The following is a 15668-nucleotide window of genomic DNA, read 5'->3' as shown; positions in this document are numbered from 1 at the left end:
TATCAAAAATTGCTTTGATTGTGTGCAATAAACAACAATCTTAGTCTTAATCCCAACTTAATGGGGTTGGTTCCGTAGATCCAATCAAAACGCAATAGAAAAAAAAAAAAAATTCAAACATCACAATGAGAGAAGAGAGATTAATGGTGAAAGTATAGATGAGAGTAAGGGGAAAGAGGCATAGCCACACACTCAATAAATTAGGAGAATCTTAGTTACATGGGGCTGGCTACATGGATCCTTGCCCTCTAATAAGTTATATCCAGTGTTATACTTGGAACAAGACCGAAACTATCCATGTCTTTTCTCTCCACTTCGTTTATGGTCATTTTAAGTTTGCCCCTAGCTCTTTTAGTTCCCTCAATCTGTATCAGATTACTCTTTATTGGGGTGTCCTCACGCCTCCTTTAAACATGGTCATACCATCTTAAACGACATTTGCGCAGAGTTTATTATTGATTGGTGTAACTCCCAAATCAGCTCTAATATATTAATTCCTTACTTTATTCTTCTTAGTTTTGCCACACATCCATCTTAACATTTTAATCTTTTTTTTTTTTGTGCAAATATCAATTTATTCCTCATCTTAGCTACACATAATTTATTTATATGACACTTCTTACCTGCCCAACACTCCGCCACATGCATCATAACTAATCGCACAACAACTTATAGAAGTTCTCCTTAAGTTTTAAAGGGATACATCGATCCGAACACACCTCTCCACTTCATCCATCATACTTTAATTATTTGGAAAAAAAAAAAAACATTATCCTCAATCTTATATTCACTATTTATGATTGCCTTCAAATATATGAAATAGTCACTTTGAGGAATTTATCTTTCCTCAATATTTCTTTATATATTGACTTCTCAACAATCTTCAAGGACATTATTTTTTTTCTCTCTCTCTCGAATTACCACAATAACACTCACATTTCAGCCCCCCTCAAAAAAAAAAAAATTTTTTTTTGATTGAATTGCTAGAAGGGGAAAAAAAATAACCCTTTAGTCAATTAAAATTAATCTCCAATTAGAATTATTAAATCTTTAGAATTGGTAAAATCCAGAAAGTACCAACAAATTTAAGTGAAAGTTGGTTAGTCTAAAAGATAACCCCCACCTCAAAAACAAATTGTTCAGCATGCCAATGATATGATCTTAAAATTTAATTTCAAAGACTAGATTTCAGAGACTTCATCAAAGGTATTCCTTAGTGCAGAAATAGGACTTAATATTGTTGTTAGTGGATTATGTTGTCTCTTTCCTCTTTGTTTGTGCGTATTTTTTAAGTATACAAAGAATGCCTAATTTGTAGCAGTCTTCACAATTTCTCCCTTTCTTTATTTTTTTCTTATATAGAATGAAGATTCCTCTCTTTCTTTGATGGCTTCATGCATGTATATAAGTATATTATTATTTACAAATTACAACAGTTCAAACTTTGACCAAGAGTCCAAGACTAGAGAGTCATCAACAATATTGACTTCCAATATTGAATCTGGGGCTCCAAAATATCTGACTTCTGACCCATTGGCAAATTGCTCAAGCCATGATTGAGCCATTCAAATATATGTGACTCTTACATTTATTTTACATATTCTACATATTTTATGCTATTTAAAATGATGATATAATACATTGATCACAATTGCACTCTATCATCGTGTTGATATTTTTTTGATAGAATCATCTTGAATTTTGAAACATCTGTTTGGTACTTGCAAAGTTTATTTACATAAGACCTTGAGGTCTATCTATTTAAAAAAAAAAAAAATTGGACTCATCTGATGGCAAAATATTTGGGCCATCTTAATAAGTTAGGCAAGGTAGACGGTTTAGAGAAGTATTTATTTTGTATAATTGCCATAATAATTGAATTATAATTTCTTTTTAATTAATAATCCCACATCGGATGTGAGTAGCTTGATGTGAATCACAATGATCCGTAGGCATATATACAACTCCTAAATAGATATAGAAAATCAATCTAAGCAAATTATTAAATATATCCGATATAAAAAACTAGAAAGAATATCATAGGAGGATGGAGGTTATCCAAGAGGAGGATATTTCACTAGTCATTTTTTGAAATCGCGTACCAATGTGAGTTCAAGATATCATTTTCTAAAGACTTGAATTCCAAGAAGAGATATTTCATTAATCATATATGGAAATCGCGTACCAATTATGTGGGTTCACCATATCTTTTTCCAAACAACTTAAACCCTTAATTTTTAAGAGGAGTCATTTTATAAGTCATTTATGGAAATTGTGTACCAATGTGGGTTCAAAGATATCATTTTTCAAAAGACTTGAATTCTAAGAAGAGATATTTCATTAGTCATAGATGGAAATTGCGTACCAATTATGTGGGTTCAACATATCATTTTCCAAGCAACTTATTAGACCCCTAAATTTCAAGAGGAGTTGTTTCATAAGTCATCTATGGAATTGCGTACCAACGTGGGCTCAAGATATCATTTTTCAAAAGACTTGAATTCCAAGAGGAGTTATTTTCTTACTCATATATGGAAATTACGTACCAACTATGTGAGTTCAATATATCATTTTCCTAGCGACTTAGACCCTTAAATTTCAAGAGGAATCAGTTCATAAGTCATTTATGGAAATTGTGTACCAATATAGGATCAAGGTATCATTTTCCAAATGACTTTTTCATGTCAAGTCATGAATATCAATTACCCTTTGGCATCCATCAAGCAGGTTATTGGCACATACTAGAAATGACCGAAACTGATCATTACTTTGAACAATGAGGAAGGCAATAGTATTTACTTAAGTGGACCTAAGATAATCTACTAATAGTTACCTCCTAAATCCACACAATGGAAAGACAACTAATTTGATTGATTGAACAATAAAGTTTATTGATGTGAAGATGCTTTTATGTTGCACTTGTAAGGGTTTGGAAGATAACTGGAAATTTGGAATGTTGGGATTAACATTCTCGGGTGTAGCTCCCTTGGTCCAACTGCGCTATGTGTTAATAAACATTTTCAACTTGAGTCTTCCTGCTTAATTAAGTGTGATTGCATGTAACCAGGGTTTACCCTTAAACATGAACCATAAAAACAATTTTGAGGGGTTCCTTATCCAGAGTTTAAGGAAACAAAAAATTAAGCCTATAGAGGAGAGTGGATCAGGTTCTAGTATAATCTTAATCTACAGTCTTGTGTGGATTCCATGTGTATGGATAAAAAATGATTCTTATACAAGAACCTGATCCCTGATCCCTGATCCCTGATCCATTCTTCCTATAGAGTACCCTGATCCATTCTCCCTATAGAGTAAATATGTTGACGATTACCTCTATAATTTTGCCTTCCTTCATCAGAAAAAATAAAATAAAATCTTCCTTTTGTATGGAACCAAACACTAATCAAGCTGGAAACGCAACAAAATCTTTGCACAAAAGGCAAATCACCTGGGCAGAATGGCAGCTATGCTCGCTCCACTTAAGGGCTCGATAGAGACTCCTTGGATTTTGGTTTGTTTTTCTTAAAATGTTTGAAAAGAAAAAGGAAAGATAAAGGTGGGTGGTGTAAAAAGGAAAAATGTTTTGCACATAGACTATGCATGGCATGGCCTGGCCTGCCTTATGTGTTGAATAGCTCAGGTAAGGCCCTGTTCCGGTTCAAGGATGACTCAAAGCAATCAAATGCAAATGTGAATTTTTTGGAAAGTACTGTTATTCATTCAGATCCAATAGAAATCAACACATGTTTATTTATTAGATTCCAATTTTCAAAGATACATTGGTTCAAGATTAAGGAGGATGGTTTGCTCACTTATTATCCCACCTCGTGGAAACAGTCAAGTATCCCTTATTACATATTATGTTTCTGAAATATGGGAAACCATCTTTTGATCTCTAATTATATGGGAGGAGGGAATTTCTTGTCCATCCAAATTACACAACGAATGCTCTTTCCGCTGATGAGTAAATCGAAAGCTTTATTAATATCCTCAAATTGCACCTCATGTGTCACGAAATCATCCAATCGAAGCTCCTGTCACCAATAGAGTGTGGATTATATCATCTTCCCTTTATGAGAAGAAGTTTATACTGATAGAGAAGAACAGATAAGCTAATTAATTACCTTGTCCAGGTAAGATTTTACAAGAAGTGGAATATCAGTTTTGGGTTTGAAATCTCCTAACAGAGAACCCATGATGGTTTTTCCACTGACAAGAACCTCATATGAACTAAAGCTTAATTGTGAGCTAGGCATCTCAAAACCTATCAATATTGTCTTTCCCCAACCCTGCAAACCATGACAAACAAGTACTATGGAGGGTGATATACATATGCACAGAGAGAGAGAGAGAGAGAGAGAGAGAGAGAGACCTTCCGACAGCGAGCAAATGCTTGATGAGCGACAGAGGTAGAACCAACACACTCGAAGCAGTAGTCAGCCCCTCCATCTGTCATCTCTGCAATCACCTGAACAACACAGCCACAAGAAAAAAGCCCAAATTTCTAATGGTTCCCTTGAGGTAAATGCATGAGTTGAGAGAGAGAGCAAATACCTCGTGGACAGGCTTGTTCCCGCAGTCTGATGGGTTAATGAAATCTGTGACGCCAAATTTCTTCCCTGCATGCAACAATAGACAGTAACTCGTTAGCTCAGGGTCTCTCTCATGGCGACTATATCATGCTTTCTTGAACCCAACTGTAATAGGGAGGTCAACATTTACCAATCTCAAACTTCTCTGGATTCAAATCCACACCAATAATTTTGGTAGCTCCACGGATTCCTGCTCCCTCTGCAACCTGTCACCGCCAGATTACAAACAATCCTGGTTACGTATCAGCTCAAGCCTCACCTTGTGAGCTAATGGGTTTCTATTTGAACCCCATAATGAGACTTACAGCTAAGCCAATAGCTCCTAAGCCAAATATGGCCACACTGGTCCCTGCTTCCACATTTGCAGTTTTCCAAGCTGCTCCAATCCCTGCAATGAGATTTTTTTCATATTTTAATTTCTAAATCTAAATTCTCATGGCCAACAGGGAAAGAAGAAGAAGAAATTCTCGATGGGTTCAAGAGAATTTTGGGATTGATCTTAGTTTACCAATTGAAATCCCACAACCAAGTAGGCATGCCCTGTTAGGAGGAATGGAAGGGTCTATCTTGGTTACATTGGCAATGTCCACCACAGTGTACTCGCTAAAACTGGAGATATACGCAAAATGGTTAACCACCTTCCCTTTTGAAGCTGTGAATCGGGTCGTGCCATCTCTGGGCAACGATGGGGAAGGAAATCTGGAGCATTTGTTACTCTTTTTTGAGTTGCAGTCTCCGCAATCCTGGCAATCAGTTAAGAGCACTGGAATCACAGTGTCTCCTTCCCTCACTTCCTTTACATTTTCTCCAACACTCTCCACAACCCTTCAACATTCACAGATTAAGAGACCATTAGAATCAAAAAATAAATTTGGGTTTTTTTCTTTGGGGAATGGGGATGAGTTATTGAGTTTACCCGACAGCTTCATGTCCAAATATTGTTGGAAAAGTTGCAGGTGGACTCTGTGAAGAATCAATCAATAGAAAGTTTAGAAAAGTAAAAAATTAATTGATCTAATATTGGAAACAAGAATCCATGATTTGGGCTTACTTCCATCTTCCAAAAAGTTACATCACTGTGACAGAGTGATGTGCAAATGATCTTAATCCGAACTTCCGAAGCTTTTGGTGGAGCAACCTCCACCTCCTCTATCTGTAAAGGCTCCCCTGCTTTCCTACATACTGCGGCTGCAATTGTGGATTATATCATTCAGTTAGATGCGAACTAAAGATGGGACTAAGTTAATTTTTGGAAAGGATTGCATATAAATCATCTTAAGTACCTCTACATCGAATTGGCTTCCCTCTGCTTTTGGGCTGTTCTTCCTCCATGCTCATGCTCATGCTAATGGCCCTGCTCATGCACATGCTTATGCTCTTGTTCATGCTCTTCTCTTTCTCTGTCTGTGTCTCTGCTGAGAGAAAAGAACTAAAGGAATTATTGCCTAGTGATTTGTTATCCAAATCTGTGGTGCCTAAAACTCATATTATTTTGGATTTTGTCGTTTTTAAAACAGAGAGGGGTGTCATCTTCAGCAGAGGCCAATGGTCTTAGCTTAATATACCTTATTACTGGTATGAAAATATAGTACATAAGTGGATCTAATATATATTTTTTTTCCCTTCAATACTGTCAGTGCCAGCCATGAACTCGACAGATAGACTTGTAATTTTCATCAATTTTGTTGTGACAATTAATAGTCGATTGCACCACTGATCTGCGAAGATAAGACTTATCTCAATACTGTGTAAGTAACATGATTCCATTAATGCAACCAGAAGCGTACAATGCAGGAAAGGCCGTGGCAGATTTTTCTTTTTCTGAAGTCAACTATTGAGTCGGGGGTAAGTTCCTTTTTAATGGTTTCGTTTCTTTGTTTTTTGGACACAAAAGTGTCATCAACCATTGCATGCTTATGTCCATTTGTTGAAGAGTCAGTTCCGATGCTGATCAAGTGGCCAGATCATAGTAGTAAAGGTTTGATAAAAGGCTATAATTGGAATAATCTGTTGGAGTTAACAAAAGTACTATCTAGTTGCAACATGTGTGGAATTTCAAATTTCGAAACCAAGAGCCTAAAAGAAAAAAAATTTAGAACAGTTGTTTATCAATGACAAAAGGCAGGGGGTTCCCCAAAGGCAGTGTGGTATTGCATGTGGGACCAATGGGATGAGTACATATAGAAACATCAATGGTGGGGCGATCATTTCATCCCTCCCTATGTCTTTGAGTGTAAAGGCCACATTGTTTTCTAGGCTTCCTTTTCCTAGTATTAAATTTAAGGAGGAGGAAGTGAGGAACATATCTGTCTAGTGTTCCCCACACCACACGCAATCCCTATTGGGGGCAGAGGCATATTTTCATAGTCCCTTAAAAAATAAGGGTTGTGTGTAGACATGGGAACACTAGATGTATATCATTCTTTCACCCCATGTGTCTAGCCCATTGTTAGTTAAAACGGGAACGGCAAAAAAACAGAAACGTACGGTACGGGTTTTAAACAAATAAAAACGATGAACAGTACGGTAAAAAAAAAGGAACGGCAAACGGACGAAAACAAACGGTACGAGTATTAAACGTGTAGTTTTCAAAAAAACGAAACCAAAAAAACGGTAGTATACTCATGTAATTTGAGAGATTATTACATGTATACATGCATCTAATATTCCAAAAGCTTTAGGAGTCCCAAGATAAAATAGCCCAATGGGCTACGAGAAAATGAAATGTTGCTAACTTTAGCTTCTCTTTACTCATTGGACTATAAGAATATGAGATTTTTTTTTTAAATTTCTATTTTACCCTTAAAAAACGGATACGCGTTTAAAACGGCCGTTTAAAACGCGTTTAAAACGGATTCTTTTGCCGTTTCCATTTTTTTCCGTATTGTATAATAGCATACGGGAAAACACGTTTTAAACGGTAAAAAAACGCAAACGTGTTTAAAACGCATTTTAACTAACAGTGGTATAGCCAGGAGAATGCAAACGAGTAGCATTCTTTCTCCCTTTTAAATTTTAGAATAAAAGAACCCTACTAGTCTGATGTAGGAAACACAAGACCCATGAACCAATGGAAGAGGCTGTAGAAGAATCTTCAACACACAATGAGATTGCAAGAAGGGGCAATACAATCTTTTCATGCCTACAATAATCTAGGCATTTCCTGTGCCAGATGGCAGAGTTCTCTTTCTCTATTTTTGTTGATAAATAGATCCAAAGTCAATTCTTGATTTCATAATGTTCTGGGCTAGGGCTTTTTATTTCTTATTTTGAATTGAAATTATTTGGCGACTGGGGTTATTAAAAAATTACTGAACTATTGGGTTTCCTGAAGTTCCTAGGGCCTATTATATGAACAGCCCAATATTCAACACAACCCATATATGGCTGGTTTGATTCTTAACCTGTTGACTTGTTGATCAAATCGATCGGCAACTATGATTGTGTCCAGACTAGCCCTTGGTTCAACTCGATACGATCCAGTTCAATTATGAACTGATTCTAGCTCTTCGAATGGGGCATTTATTGTATCACATGGTCCCCAACTTAGCTTCGCTTGTTTTCATGGAAAAAGTGGAAAATAGAAAATTTTCTATAAAATAGGAATTTTATCTGTTTATTTTAATGTAAGAATTAAAAGAAAAAAATTAAAAAAACTAAGAAAATTTTCATATACAATATCATTTTGTACAAAAAAAATTTACGACGAAACAAACAGAGATGAAACTCACGTACCAATCTGGGGTTCAAAATACCATTTTCTGAATACATGAAGCAGGTTATGAGCACATGCTAGAAATGACCTTCAATGATTCTTTGAACAAAGAGGAAAGCAATTGCATTTACTTAAGTAGATCTATGCCAATAAATGGTATTGGTTAGCAAGTAGATTAGATTTCAATCAACTCAACTGAAAGCCTTCTCATATGGGCTCAGATCTATTATAACTTGAATTACCTCCTAAATGCACATTATGGACAGAGAACTAATCTGATTGATTAATGGACAAGAAATGCCAATTGATTTGAAGGTGCAAGTATGTTGCTCCAAGCAAGTGCTTAGGAGATAATTGGAATGGAAAATATATGAACTAGGTTTGCATCACCTTGGCAACCCTTTGGGGCCATCACAACAGGATTAATTTGGCTTTTCGATTAATTTTACTAATGATCTAGTCCAGTGATTGTGGAGTCGGCTAGACCCGGGGGAATAGTCATGCTGAAGGCCTGAAACCCTTGTTTTTTTAAAAAAGAAAAAAATGATAATTGGAATACTAGGATTGTGGCTCTAGGATTTTTCTCACTTTTTGTGCAGCTTCAGTCTTTTGCACTTCTAACTTTCAAGACATGCAATGGACTGTCAACAGTGTTGATTAATTTACCACTTCTAAAAGGTTGATATGATAGTCTTAATAAACTATTATGTGATAGTTATTGAATTTATGACCATATATATGAGCTGGGATTGGGTTAAACTGGGCTGCACCCAAAATGGATCCATAGAAGCCCAATCCATAAAATCAGGAATTTATTAGCCCGGGCCTACCCTAAATTGCCCTGGCCATGGTTGGGATGGGGTTTTGACAGAATTAGGCTATGATATATTGTCTAATCCGTACCATTTATTATGCATCCAATGGTTAGCCACATCATCATTCCATGTGGCATAATGAGGATGGGCCGTTTCAGTAGCTCTTCAAATGAGCATTTCAAATAAGTTTTTATCTTTTCATTGTGATATTCGAGCTAGAGATATGGAGTTTTGATTAAGAGGCCAGAGTCACTGGCCTCATGTTATTCATATGCCCACCGTGTATTAGACTCTATCTCTTATCTCTTCATTCATAGCAGGCCTTAAAAAAAAAAAAATTGAATTTTTAAATGATTTCGAAAGCATTATATTCACACAAGATGAAATTAAATTGATCGAAAATAAAGATGATCAAATGATGATGTGGATAACATACTACTCAGTTAGATATGAATCAAATTGCAGATGGCAAATATAGCTACTTTCTATTAGTAAGACAATGATAAATTGTGTAGTTTGGTGGCTTGACCTTTAGTGTCTACATATGGCATGAATATAACATGAAGTCATGAACCACCTTAATGGCTTAATATATTGACAGGAAACAAACATGAAATTAACATGATAGATTGTGATATTGGGTAAACTTGACCATAACCAACCTAATAATTAACATACATTGTCATGATTAGTAAATGTGTCATATTTGGGTTGAGGTATATAATTTTAGTTTGAGCAAGAGAACTTTGTCTACTTGCACGATCACTATGCCAATGCGTAAGCCAAAGGGGGTACACAGAGAAAATCTAGGCTTGTTGGGGCAATACGATTTTTTCGCATCGACTTATGTCTTAGTGTAGAGACACAAAAATGAATAGGGTTCTTTTCTCCTCAAGTTTTTTTTCTTTTGAGGGCACCATACCACCTATGGTCATGTGATCTTTCATTGGAGTTCCACTAGTTTATAAAGAGTATGTGTGCATGGGTGTAGTGTGTGACATATGACGATTTTACGAGGCCAGAGCGATACCACATGCGCGCGTGGTTCGTGCGTAGGTGATGGGTACGTTTGTGGCTACTGATGACCTTGGTACATCTCTTTCTAGTTTCCACTCAATTAAATGGGGAAGGCCAATGGAGACAAAGCCTCTACTCTTGCTTGCAGCTCCCTTTTGCTTGTCTTTCCATTTGGAATTATTAGGTCAGGGTGGGTTTTAGTGTAAGGTATCTACATCGGTATTGGTTGCCTTTGATATCGATACAGATAAGTCGTATCAGGTTTGTTAAGACTGTTTTACCCCTCAACATACGGATATCTCAATATCTAAAATCATGATTAAGATAAGGGGTCTCACCAAGATCATCATCAATCAGTTTCATAAATTCGTTCCATATAAAAATAAATAAAAAATAAAGAACCCTGTCTACTTATGTGGTTCTATGACTAAATACAAGTGGGCATAAAAAGATCACGTTGCACCCTACTTAGATGTCTTCATGCAACCTCCCATGGGCTTTTGTGTTTATGTAGTAACCATGCAAGCGACAGGGTTCTCTTGCCCCAAAAAAAAAAAAAAAAATTCAAGTCTAGCCAATAGAAAATGTTTTGAGTCATAATCCCTGGAATTGACCAAAAAGAACCTTAGGATTGTTGAAACTAAGGGTCCGTTTGATAACGTTTCAAGAAACACGTTTCTGTCGTTTCTGTTTCCAGAAATAGCAGAAACAGAGTAAAAAGCGTTTGATAAAACTGTTTCATTTCACTTATTTTCAGAAATAGAAATAAAATTTTTTACTTATTTATGGTTCAAGAAACGACCTATGCGAAACAAGTTGAACTTGTTTCGCTGTTTCTGGAAACGACTTGTGGCCATTCTTTCATTGGTTACTATCGACTTCTAAAAACATGATTTATCAAACACCTTCAATTCCATTTCTGTTTCTAGAAACGGAAATTTATGTTTCTGTCGTTTCTTGAAACAGAAATGGCAGAAACGTTATCAAATGGGCCCTAGGTTCTTGAACTGCCCTTAGAGAACTAACAATTGTTGCGGCATTCTCCAATTTCTATGGGGTGTGTTCAAATTCAATGGGTGAGTTGAGAGCCCTTAGAGATCGATTGAGATTATATGGGCAATTGGATCTCTATGATTTTTATGTTAATTCTAATTCTTCCTTGATTGTGAAGCTGATTACCCAAAGATCCTATAATTTGTGGAGTTGCTAGTATTGGTTTCAGGAAGTTATCAACGTTTGCAATTCTCTGAGAGCCCACATCTCGTTTCCATTTCTAGAAAGCAATTGAGCAGCGGATTGGTTAGCGAATTTTACTTGTGAGTCTACAATAAATTTGATTTTCTATGATCATGATCCTCTTCCAAGTGATCTTAATTGCATCATTCGAGAAGATAAAGCTGGTTTATCAGTCTTTAAAATGTAATTGTTATTTTATAAGTGTTTTTCTTTTGTGTTTTGAGAGTGATAGAGTGACTTGTCTCTCCTGGGTTGGGGTAAGGCGAGTTATGTCCCACTTTGTCTTTTTATTATCAATTTCATTTTCTTAATAAATTTCTAGGGACTATCCCATGTCCCAGATAATATTCGAGGTAAAAAAAAAGAAAAAAAAAGTTTCATCAATTACCAATTGAATGGGGACAGTTTTGGAAACGGAAAGTCCCCCCATGTTGTGTTTCCTGTTCCTCAATTCGATCATCAGCTTTCGGAAAATTAGATGGTTTAACCAACAAACGCATAACCAAAACCTTTATGTGCTTAAAAACCATGCCTAGAGGATAAATGAAATACAAATGGGGTTCCACATAATTTGGGTTGGGCCATCTTGTCCCAGCCCAATGTGGCTGGCTATCATTCCTCATAGGGTTGTCAATTTCCAGCCCAATCCGGTTGAACAGACCAAAAAATCACACCTAATCAGTTTCGGTATGGGCTTTATAAAAGCAGTAAAAAACTGAACCGCATCAAACCGATCGACTGAAATTGAAAAAAAAAAAAAAAAAAAAAGAAGATAAAAATAGAAACTATTGACTATGTTTCAATCATGGTTCTAAGTACATTGATCATTGGTGGATTGTGTTATTGGCCAAGACCAATACTGGTACCTGATCAATCTGGATCGGTTAGCAATATTGTTTCAGGGGTAAAACTAGGGGTGTCAATGGGTCGATAGCTTTGGTTTGGTTTTGGTTTGGGTTAAATCGGTTTTAGTGTGGGAATGGTGAAATCGAAATCAAACCAATAAGAAAATTTTGATTTTAATGCAGTTTGTATACGTGAGCGCTCCGGGGCTGAGATTGGATTCGTGTAGGATCACCTAATGGGACAAATCAACATTCAACACTTGTCTTGTTTTCTATCATCATAAAAAATGGTAAAAATATTATTTGAAAGCAAAACGCACAAATATTGAATGCTAACTCATACGATCAGATGATTATATAAATAATTGATTCTCTCTGTTAAGAGATCAAATACGTTGGTTACTATTTTATTTTCCAACGCAGAAAAGGGAAATCATGGGTTGGGGGTCTTGCCAAGTAATTGTAGGGTTTGGGACTTGCCTTTTTTTTTTTTTTTTTCATAAATTGTAAGGAGAAATAGTCAAATATCGTCCTTAGAGAACTCTACTTTTGTCGAAAAAGTTTAGAATCGAATTGCTTGACATCCCAGACACTTGAGTTGTATCCTTGGGGGTTTGTATTAAACTAGCTGGATTTGGGGTCTGTCCGTCTGTATTAAACTAGGTCAATAATAGTTATGCCCAATATTAAATCACTAGATCTTGATATTGATTGATACCATATATGTGGACAATATATGGATCCAGATCCTCTATTATTTTTGGATTTGTTATTGTTGTGCTATTCTAGGTGCAGAAGGCAACATGTGGCCACGACGACGTGGACGGCTAGGATGAAATGAGAGAGGTGGAGTATTTAAATACGGTTTTGGCAGAATAAACCAAACCCAAACCAATTGGTTTCCAGACCAAACCAAACCGATTATTCTTGTTAGGTCGAACGTAACACAAAACCCTACACACATCTTGATTTCGAAATCAGTTTCAAACTCCTCTCTCGCACTCCCTGTTCTCTGCAACCTCTCTTACGCTCTCTTCTCGCTCTCTCTCTCTCTCGCCCTCTTGCAAATCATTCGGACAACCTTGTTACCTCTCCCCAAGTAAAGACCTGATTTACTAGGGTCTTCTTCTCAGCTCAGATCTGTCCAAGTTGGGGCGTTCCATCTATTCTGCTCAAGACAAAAACGATTGATCTAGTTGCGCTTTACAGAGGGAGAGCGTGCTTCAAGCACGAGAGATCCAAGATCGCAGCCACGTCAGGCGTTTCTGGCTAGTTCAGGTATGCAATCGACGAAGAACTTCAAGTTCAGCAGCGCGAGTTCAGAGAGAATAGAGAGGGTGAGTTCAGAGAGATCAGAGAGTGCGAGTTCAGAGAGAACAAAAAGTGCGAGAGAGGATACAAACAGAGGCTGGTTTCTATTTCTCCTGATCTGAGAAGGATTCCAGTGATTTGGGTAGTAGAGAACAGGAAGTGCGAGAGAGAGAGAGCACGAGAGATCTGTGTTTGATTTCGATCAGTGAGTAGGGTTTTGTAATGTTCGACTTGACTTCTCAAACCGATTTGGTTTGGTCTGGAAACCAATCGGTTTGGATTTGGTTTATTCTGCCAAACCGGTTTTAAATACTCCACCCACTCTCACTTCATCCTAGCCGTAGAAGAATAGCAGAGGGTCTGATCCACAATATAGACAAGGGGTAAAGTAATAAGCAGACCTAATTGTTGTAAGAAATTAGGGGAAAACTTACGGATTGAAAAACTGATCATATCAGTATCATATTGATTTCTATGATCCAATCAATCTATTGCTTGCAATCCGAAAATGGTTAATCATTTTAATTTTTCAGCATAAAATCTCATCATGTGTTATTAGAAAAATGTTCTATGTTCGTGAAAAGCCCTTACGTCAATGCCCACACACTGGAGTGCGCACCCCTGTTTCTATGGTGCTGGACCTCTTACGGACAGAAAACTTTATCCCGACATTATCAAACTAAAAAGTTGAAACCCTTCTCGAATCATCAAAGTAGTATTCTTAAAATATTTCTAAAGTGGGTCGGACACTTAATCGAATATAAATGATGAATGGTTTTGACTCATGTGGCGTTAATGTTTCTTTTGGCTACCAAAAACACAATGGGGGGCCTTGAATTGTTAGAAGGTGCTGCTCGCTGGCCTCGGTAATAAAGGATTTTGGATTGCTTGTGACCCTGTGGCTCTTAGCTTTTGGGAACGAATTCCACCCTCACCTTCTTCTAATCCTCCAACAATCACATATGTTTCCTGTTGTTAGAGGTAGGGACTTAGGACCAACTGACCAATCACATGCTTCAAAAGAAAATAAAGAAGCAGTGATAGGCGGGCCCAGTGTGTGGGGAGGCTGGGAACGCCTTTAAATCTTCACGGCCGTCGGGGCATATCTCAAGCATCCATCTTTTTTGTTATTTGTGTCAATGTGATTCAACCCAAAGCAAGATTTGGGTAGACTGAATCGGAATCTAAATCGGTCAAGGTGGATATCGATTTAATTTCAATCTGAATCAGATAGAAATACCTCCAATAGACTTGATCAACAAAAAGAACTTGTCAACAAATTCTTTTTTTTTTTTTGGTAGAATCAACAATCTTCATCTACTCTATCAAAAATTGCTTTGATTGTGTGCAATAAACAACAATCTTAGTCTTAATCCCAACTTAATGGGGTTGGCTACGTAGATCCAATCAAAACGCAATAGAAAAAAAAAAAATTCAAACATCACAATGAGAGAAGAGAGAATAATGGTGAAAGTATAGATGAGAGTAAGGGGAAAGAGGCATAGCCACACACTCAATAAATTAGGAGAATCTTAGTTACATGGGGCTGGCTACATGGATCCTTGCCCTCCAATAAGCTATATCCAATGTTATACTTGGAACAAGACCGAAGCTATCCATGTCTTTTCTCTCCACTTCGTCTATGGTCATTTTAAGTTTGCCCCTAGCTTTTTTAGTTCCCTCAATCTGTATCAGATTACTCTTTATTAGGGTGTCCTCACGCCTCCTTTGAACATGGTCATACCATCTTAAACGACATTTGCGCAGAGCTTGTTGTTGATTGGTGTAACTCCCAAATCAGCTCTAATATACTCATTCCTTATTTTATTCTTCTTAGTTTTGCCACACATCCATCTTAACATTCTAATCTTTTTTTTTTTTTTTTTTTTTGTGCAAATATCAATTTATTCCTCATCTTAGCTACACATAATTTCTTTATATGACACTTCTTACCTATCCAACACTCCGCCACATACATCATAACTAATCACACAACAACTTATAGAAGTTTTCTTTAAGCTTTAAAGGGATATGCCAATCATATAACACTCCAACACACACCTCTCCACTTCATCCATCCTACTTTAATTCTCTAAAAAAAAAAAAACATTATCCTCAATCTTATATTCACTATTTA

At 36.7% G+C, this 15668-nt stretch overlaps 1 protein-coding gene across 2 annotated transcripts in view; it reads right to left on the bottom strand.

The window, feature by feature from the left end:
• Positions 1-3732: 3732 nt before the first annotated feature.
• Positions 3733-15668, bottom strand: part of LOC122081262 (alcohol dehydrogenase-like 7) — a 17171-nt gene continuing 5235 nt past the window's right edge. The window contains exons 1-10 of one of the 2 annotated variants that reach the window (XM_042648295.1): positions 5876-6074; positions 5644-5780; positions 5509-5555; positions 5101-5417; positions 4898-4980; positions 4723-4798; positions 4555-4619; positions 4373-4468; positions 4125-4289; positions 3733-4034 (exon numbers count right to left, since the gene is read on the bottom strand). In XM_042648295.1, the coding sequence (XP_042504229.1) occupies positions 3900-4034; positions 4125-4289; positions 4373-4468; positions 4555-4619; positions 4723-4798; positions 4898-4980; positions 5101-5417; positions 5509-5555; positions 5644-5780; positions 5876-5978 (1224 nt within the window). In that variant the 5' untranslated portion in view covers positions 5979-6074 and the 3' untranslated portion in view covers positions 3733-3899. Of the gene's footprint in view, positions 4035-4124; positions 4290-4372; positions 4469-4554; positions 4620-4722; positions 4799-4897; positions 4981-5100; positions 5418-5508; positions 5556-5643; positions 5781-5875; positions 6075-15668 lie in introns of those variants that run through there. The other variant, XM_042648296.1, reaches the window with a different exon arrangement.

This window comes from Macadamia integrifolia, chromosome 6, assembly GCF_013358625.1.
Source record: "Macadamia integrifolia cultivar HAES 741 chromosome 6, SCU_Mint_v3, whole genome shotgun sequence".
Classification (NCBI taxonomy): Eukaryota; Viridiplantae; Streptophyta; class Magnoliopsida; order Proteales; family Proteaceae; genus Macadamia; species Macadamia integrifolia.
This window is presented reverse-complemented; position numbering and strand designations above follow the sequence as displayed.